General features: G+C 31.8%; 1 protein-coding gene across 1 annotated transcript; it reads left to right on the top strand.

Annotated features, from left to right (window-relative positions):
- Nucleotides 1–217: 217 nt before the first annotated feature.
- Nucleotides 218–3,969, top strand: LOC146934070 (protein FAR1-RELATED SEQUENCE 5-like). Its single transcript, XM_085705916.1, has 4 exons — nt 218–3,233; nt 3,317–3,523; nt 3,601–3,657; nt 3,749–3,969. Exons 1-4 carry the CDS (start codon nt 1,137–1,139, stop codon nt 3,779–3,781), a joined length of 2,394 nt encoding a protein of 797 aa, XP_085562042.1. The 5' UTR covers nt 218–1,136; the 3' UTR covers nt 3,782–3,969.
- The last annotated feature ends 4,913 nt before the right edge of the window (nt 3,970–8,882 follow it).

Below are 8,882 nucleotides of genomic sequence, written 5' to 3'. Positions count from 1 at the left end.
TAAGCTTAATGATATGAGTTTTTACGAGAGATTGATATTTCTATGAATTTTTATGCAAATAATGGCTGTGTTGATTTTTCCTAAGTGTTTAATGTTGTTTAATGGTATAATGAGTGTTTAACTAATAGATTAATGTCAGATTCTTCAATAAATTAGCTCAAATTCTTTTTGTTGTTTAATGTTGTTTAATTTTTTTTGGCTAATGTACAATGGATGCGGATCCCCTCCTGCAGCATCTCTCCAGCCATCTCTCCAGCCATCAATCCAACGGTTGAGAATTACAAAGAGAAAATTAATTGAAAAATAGCACTATTGAAGAGAGAGAAACAAAACGTGGGTATAAGTAAATGCAAAATTTTAGCGGGAATTTTTTGTTACAACTTCCAGTGGAAGTGCTTGTTTCAACTTCCAATATTTTCAATTTAGCTTTCAATTACACAATCTCCACTACCATTTAGAAAGTAATCACCATAGCATTTTTACGGATTTCTCTTCAAGTGGCTTCAACATTGTTTATCAACAAAAAAATTGTGGCTCTACCATTGTCATTCTGTGTGTACAAGGTTAGTATTTATCTGCTTTGTTCTGCTGAAGGCATGATAGTTAGTTATAGTAAGGTTATCAAACATTGTTTTTACGGATTTTTACAGATTTCTCTTCAAGTGGTTTCACCATTGTTTTTATCTGCTTTGTTTTTCTGTGAACGAATTGTCGAAATCGCGGTGTTGTTACAATATATATTGCTGCTGGTATATATATTGTCGTACAATATGTATTGCTGCTGAAGTAATATATATTGCTGCGGAAGTAATATATATTGTTTCTGAAGTCGTACAACTTTGAACGAATTGACGAAATTGCGGCGTTGTTTTTTTTTTTTTTTGAAATTGCGGCGTTGTTACAATATATATATTGTTGCTGGTATATATATTGTCGTACATATATATTGTCGTACAATATATATTGTTACTAAAGTAATATATATTGTTTCTGAAGTCGTACAACTTTGAACGAATTGTCGAAATCGCGGCGTTGTTATTAAACAGATTTTTGTATTTGCAGAGTCGTTCTCTGCGACATGTTTTGATTTTCATACACTGTTAAAAAAAGTGCAGTTTTTTTTTTTTTTATAGAAAATGGAAGAAGATTGGAAACCAAAGTTGGAAATGATTTTTGATAGCGTTGAAGATGCTTGGAAATTTTACAATGATTATGGCGGAAGAGTTGGATTTGGGGTGCGGAAACAATATTCACACAAGAACAAAAATGGTATAATTACCTCTTACATGTTTGTTTGTTCTAAAGAAGGTCTGCGAAAACCGGATAAACGGGATTATAAAACCATCAATCCGAGACAGGAGACTAGGACAAATTGTAAAGCAAAGTTGAACATTAAGAATATGGGTGGAAAATTTATGGTGGTTGATTTTGTGGAGGAACATAACCATGATTTACATACACGAGAAACAACTCATATGTTGCCATCTCAAAGAAAAATATCTCAAATTCAATGTCAGCAAATTGATTTAGCTGATGATGCTGGACTACAACAGAGAAAGTCATTTGACTTAATGAGCAAAGAAGTGGGAGGTAGTACTAACTTGGGATTTACTCGTGTTGATCAAAAGAATTATCTCCGGAAGAAAAGGGAGATGGGTATGGTAGGTGGGGAAGTCGGTTATCTGTTGCAATACTTTCAGAAAAAATTGGTGGAAAATCTAACTTTCTATCATGCATATCAAATGGATACTGAAGACCAAATCACCAATGTGTTCTGGGCAGATGCAGGTATGCTCATTGATTATGAGTGTTTTGGTGATGTGATTTCTCTTGATTCAACATATTGCACAAATAGTTCACATAGACCAGTTGCAGTGTTCTCGGGATTTAACCACCATCGAGGAGCAGTGATTTTTGGGGCTGCATTGTTGTATGACGAAACATCTGAGACATACAAATGGCTCTTTGAGACATTTTTAGAGGCTCATAAGCAGAAAATGCCTCAAACAGTTTTTACTGATCAAGATCAATCAATGGCAAACGCATTGAATGAGGTTATGCCTGGAGTTTACCATGGCTTATGCACATGGCACTTGATGCAGAATGGCATCAAACACTTAGGAAATTTAATGAAAGGTGGGTCATGTTTTCTTAGTGACTTTAAGAAGTGCATGTATGACTATGAAAATGAAGAACAATTTGAAGAAGAATGGAGAACTCTCCTTGTGAAGTATGGGAAAATGGAAAAGGAGAAGGAAAAAAATAGTTGGCTGCAAAGAATGTACTCTATAAAGGAGAAATGGGCATCATGTTACATGAAGAAAGCTTTTACATTAGGCATGCGAAGTACTCAACTAAGTGAAAGTGTGAATGCAGATATTAAAAGTTTTATCAATGTCAAGTTGAATATTATCAAATTCTTTAAGCGCTTTGAGGATGTGGTACAACAAAAGCGAAAAAATGAATTGAAGTGTGAATATGAAGCACGCCAAAAGATTCCGAGACTAAAGAACTCATATTCACATATCTTGCAGCAAGTGTCTAAGCTTTACACTCCCACTATTTTTGATCAATTCCAACATGAGTATGAGTTGTTTGAAGCATATTTTGTGAAAAACATTAACACACAAGCAACCTTAATTGATTGTGTTATTTCTAGGGAGAGTGATTTGCAAGAGTGGAGAGTGTCATATGATTTGGATAATAATTCCATTTCCTGCTCCTGTCATAAGTTTGAGAGTTTTGGCATACTTTGTTGTCACTGTTTACGATTATTTATTCATATGAATGTCAGATCAGTTCCAGAGCAATATATCTTAAAAAGGTGGACAAAGTTAGCAAGAAGTGAGAGTTTATCTAATGTTGGTGTTAGTAATGTGGTAGAAGATGTTGATCTATCCCCAGTGCAACGCTACAATCAGATTTGCCCCCACCTTATTAGGATAGCTGCTGAAGCATGTAGAAATCCAGAAACATTCACTCTCCTTTGCAAAGTTTCTAATGAATTGAATAGGCACTTGGTAGAGTTTCAACACAATCCAACAAGTATTTGCAAAGTGAATGAGTTTGTTGCTAAAGTTAAAGAGATTGGAAGTAGCAGTGATGGTTCGTCAAAAGCAAAAGGCTTCAAAAAAAAAGAAGGCACAAGACGTACAAAGCGTTTTAAAAGTTGTTTGGAGCGGGAACTTCCCAAAAACAAGAAAAATGATGGCTCAAAAGCTTCAAAAGTTCAGGTAGTTTTAAATTACTGAATATTCATATTGTCTTTTTTCCAACTACATGTAGTATTAAATTTTTCTTCTTGTATGGCATGTAGAACTCTAAAAAGCATACACAAGACCATGTCCAATATGAGGTATACAATGTTGCATACAATGATGACAGAGGTGATTCACAAAGGCAAGTCCAATATGAGTTATACAATGTTGCATACAATGGTGACAGAGGTGATTCACAAAGCCAAACCCAATATGAGTTATACAATGGTACATACAATGGTGATTCACAAAGCCAAGTCAATGTGGTAAGCCAATAACAGTATGAGTATGTGAATGTACAAAAAATAAATTTAGTGATTAAATGATTTTATCTTTTATGCAGGATAATAATGACACTCTAAATCAATTTGGTGTTACTAGTTTTACTAGACTATTGATGGTAAGTTTTAGCAACTATATAATTTCCAATTTCTAATGACGTGATTTATCTTAATATCTACACTTATTAACTTATGTCTCTGCAATTGTAGGAGGAGGATGTCACAACATTGAACAACTCATAAGGATGTGAATCAAATATCCTGAATACAGTGTCACAACATTGACCAACTCATAAGGATGTGAATCACCTATGTTATTTTGAGATTGTACTTAATTTAGATAGAGGAACGCCAACTATTTAGAGAAGTATTATGAGAGCAATTATGTAGCAAGTACTTCTGATTTTCCATGTTCTTTTTTGGGTTTTTATGTGAGCTGAAGCAACTAGTTTAGCAAGTACTTCTGATTTTCCATGTTCTTTTTTGGGTTTTTATGTGAGCTGAAGCAACTAGTTTATGACATTGTTATGATAACAAGTTTATGCAGATGAACAAGTTTGTTGAATTGATTATTTTTCTCTCATGATACACACAAAGTCTAGCAAAACAAGTGTTTTAAATGTTTCCTAAAATGAGGAAAGTGATATAGTAAGAGTTTGCAGCAACAATGAAACATTCTTTCATTAAGAGAGAAAGAAATCCCTGCCCTGAGCCTCTTGCTGCTGTTGAAGTCGTTAAGCTTTGAAATTGTCGAAATCGCGGCGTTGTTATTAAACATTTTTGAAATTGTAGAATTGTCAAAATCGCGGCGTTGTTATTAAACAGATTTTTTAAATTGTCCAATTGTTGAAATTGCGGCGTTGTTTTTAAACAGATTTTTTAAATTGTTGAATTGTCAAAATCGCGGCGTTGTTATTAAACAGATTTTGTAGTTGCAAAGTTGTTCTCAGCAACAGGTTTGAAGATGGTGTGTGATATGCTTTCAACAGGATCTTTAAGTTGTTAAGTGTATCTATCACTCTGCTTATGAGTTATTAACAAAAAGAAAAAAAAAACTGATTCCAAAAAAATTGTTTTAACCACGTTTTGTTTTCTCTCTCTTCAATAATGCCATTTTCTTATTAATTTTCTCTTAGCAATTCTCAACCATTGGATTGAAGGCTGGAGAGATGGCAGGAGGTATAATGCAGGAGGGGATCCACATCCATGTACAATATTATATATAATTAAGAACTCATTGTCGAGAAAATAGACAAATATACAATATTATATATCATGTAGTGATGTCTTATTTATCTATTTGTTATGCATTTCTTTTTTATCTGTGTACTAAACATTTTTTCCCATTGTATAGTTACAACGTAGTTGATGTGTGTGGATACGAGTTCATATTCTTTGAAGACGAGGAAGTGTGATTATATATATATATATATATATATATATATATATATATATATATATATATATATATATATTAAACAAGCAAATAAAAGTCTGGTATAGAACAAATTCATAACAATATTTAACATAACAACCAACAATTTTGAACATTTACCAACAATTCAGTCAAATTTATTGCAAAACCTTGAGATTAAGTATCAAAGTTAAGTCAAACAAGATGGACAAAAGGATTAACATCATAGTGCATCTCTGTCATAAAAGGAAAAAACTGCAACATGCACCTCCTTCGGCAGCAGCTCTATATGTCTGCAGATTGGCTTTATGGACGTCCATGACCAACTTTTACCCCACATGGCTCAAACTGCAATACGATTATGAGCTAATTCAACGCACCCCAACCTCTTCACAATGATGTGTCTGAAGTATTTCGATAGTAAAAGGCCAGCAAGACAGACAATAACCCAAACCAACGCTACACCAACTCCTGCAACATCCGAACACATGTAATAGAGAAACCCATCTATCATCATATTAAATACAATGATGACGAGTGAAGGTATCATGTTTCCCCGATTGAGATATGATATTATAACATAAACAACAACAAAAGTAGTATTCAAAATTATCAAAAAGTAGATAGAAAGCTCTCCTGCTGGTGTGGTTGCAATTGTTCTCTTCAAACTACCAGCAACAGGAGTGAGTGCTTCCTTCAAACGCTTGTCGATAACAATCGAAACAACCGAGACAGAGGTGGCGTAGGTCATTACAACAATCTGGAACAATGCAGTTACATGCTTTTGGAAGTTATTGCGGCAGCCGAAAGTTGCTTCTTTGGGGTTCGACGGAGGCATCTCGTGAGCGGATGAGAGATAACGGCGTACAATTTTGTTTTTTTAGATAATACCAAAATTCAATTTGGGATATATATATTATTTTTAGTGGAATAATAACAATATCTATTATTATTGTTATTACTACTACTATTATTATTGAAGCAAAATAGAATTCATTGTGTTAATAAGATTCTTTATCACAATGTATGACAACTACGCAAAAAGTTATAACATGCAAGTTATAGAGGTTGAGCTTATTTTATAGTGATCTAAAAGCTTGTAAATGATCACAATATTTTAAGAGAAAAACTTCGTAACTCTCGCAATACCCACACATATTATCCTATTTTACAGACACTATCCTATTTTATTTATACACGCCCACTTCTTTGTAACAAAATTTGAATAAAATATTAATGATTTACACTTTTGAACAGTAAAAGGAACAACTTGTTAAAATAAAATAAAGAACTAACTACATAATGTATTTAGCCTTTTGGCTATCAAGCTAAACTTAGTTATGTAGAAAATAATATATATTGATGGTCTTCAAACAAAAATGCAATAGCGTTATACCTAATTGTTGTGTAGCAAATGTAAGTTAAAAGTCTTACGTTGGTTAGAATAAAGGAGGTTGAACACTTTAGAAGTAAGATGACCCATAAATTCCATTGCGTTAATGTTTTGGATAAAAGTGTGGTGTCTCTCTTACTTGTGTGATTGCTCTTGCCTAATGTGGGAAAGATTGTTGTGTGGCAAGAGTGAATTAGAAGTTCCACATCAATTAGAAAAGTTGAGGTTGAACATTTTATATTTGTTAGAAAAGTGGAGGTTGAATACTTTATAAGTAAGAGAACCTATAAACCAATTATCTTAAGGTCTTGAATAAAAATGTGGTATGTTTCTCACTTATATAGTTGCTCATGTCTAACGTGGGTGGTCCCTTGGGCTCCCTTCGTGACCCAACACTAACCACACTTCTATGATATCAGTTAGATACTCACATGTCTAGGAGTGACTTCATCTCTTAACATAATTTTCACTTTTTCTTTTGGTTCGGTGGTGCCGTTGTTTGGTGTTTTATTTATGTAATTGCTGACTCGGTAACTTTTCACTCGTAGCACTCTTAATGTTTTGATTGCCAAGTTTTTAATAATATATTTTTGACCTTTCTTTCAAAAATTATATATGACTTGTATGACTTCTTCATAACTTTAATTAAATTATTTCACACAATTAATTTTAACTTTGTTAAAAGGCTATATATGACTTAACAATGTGTTTTTTTTATGATGCTTAACAAAGTGTTATTGTTAACCAATAAAGTTATACTTTGTGCATTTTTTAATTGAGATTCTATACTTGGAAAATTTTTCCTATATACTCTTCATAACTTTAATTAAATTATTTCACACAATTAATTTTAACTTTGTTAAAAGGCTATATATGACTTAACAATGTGTTTTTTTATGATGCTTAACAAAGTGTTATTGTTAACCAATAAAGTTATACTTTGTGCATTTTTTTAATTGAGATACTATACTTGGAAAATTTTCCCTATATACTCCTCCACCCCATCTATGTATATTTTTTTCTTTCCCCCTAGAAAAAATATGTATACTACTTTCGAAATGAGAAATATACCAAATTTATATTTGAAAATTTGATGTATGTAATTTAGACCATATAGATCAACTTTTCAAATAAATTTTTTGCTTATATTTTCCATTTCTTATTTTATTCCTTTCAATTTTTAAATAGATAAACTTATATAATTATCAATAGAAAACTCTCCATTTTTTTCAAAATAAAAAGATATTTTGTAAAATTTAATTAAAATCATCGGAAAAATGCATTCCAAAAATTTGCAATTAAAGAAAAAATTTCAAAATTTAACAAAAAAAAAGGTTACCCACAGTCAAATTTTGAAATGAGATTTATTACAGATAGTTAAATTTGCTGATTTTATTTTTTAGTTACAAAATTTGCTGATAGATAGAGAAAAGCTCACATTTAAAACTTGCTGAATTTTTTTAGAGAAGGAAAAGCGAAAAAGTAAACTATTTTTTTTATTTTTTTTTAAAAAGACGAGGGTAAGGAAATTAAATGCAGAAGTACAAGGGAGACTTTCCTTTTCATTTACTTAGCTAAATATAAGTGCCCCAACCCAATTTATTGTGTTTCTTGTGGATTGAACTAAGTGTTAGTCTCTATAAATTTGGAGGTCCGACTCGTGTAGTAAAGATAAGACTCTAGAAGAAAAAAACACAATTTTTTTAAAAGAGGAAAAAAAAGTTTATAATGTTTGTTTTATTTTTTGATAGAATAATTATAATGTTTGTTGTTAGAACTTTGCTATTTTATACGATAAGTATCCAAAAAATTATAAGAAGTGCTCTAAAAAATAAGAAGAAAAAAGTTATATTTTTTATTTGTAAAAATATGTCCAATTGGTTGAGGAAAGTTGCACCGAAGAGTGAGAACATATATATGGACCTCAAATCCATGATAAATTAGACTCAAATTAAAGCCCTATCATGTTGAAAAGGAAAAAAAAAAATTGATGATGAAGCCCTATCATGCTGAAAAGAATTTTTTTTTTGAAGTGAAAGAGCATAAAGCGGACACATGACCATAAAATTACCAACACCGAATACTACCACTCGGCCAGTCTACATATTTAAAATCATTACCGTGTTATTAGTATGTAATCATTTTTTCCATGAATTACATATATAAAAAAATATATTTTGGACACCAAAATTTTGGAGGTCCAGTTATGCAGAGCTGTTTGCACTCTCAAAGCTCTAATTGAACCTAAAAATGTGCACGCGTAAAAGAAAAACATAAAATGTGTGGTCTGATAGAATTATCGTTAATCATAGGAGCCTATCATACTTAACTCCATATTACCATGGCTGCTATTCAATGAGAATCAGAGGGTTATCACACGTAAAAAATGATTTTCTCTATACATACTCTACATTTAAAAAAAAACGTAAATTTTATGGTTAGAAAAAAACACTTAGAATTGAAAAACTATATCTATATGCGATTTTTTAGAAGTGACGCGTAAAAATACTACCTATGTCCCTAAATACAGGATCTTT

This window comes from Medicago sativa, chromosome 4 (assembly GCF_051527215.1).
Source record: "Medicago sativa cultivar Bolivia chromosome 4, Bolivia_mono, whole genome shotgun sequence".
NCBI lineage: Eukaryota > Viridiplantae > Streptophyta > Magnoliopsida > Fabales > Fabaceae > Medicago > Medicago sativa.
Note: the sequence above shows the minus strand (reverse complement) of the source record. Positions and strands in the feature narration are given on the sequence as shown.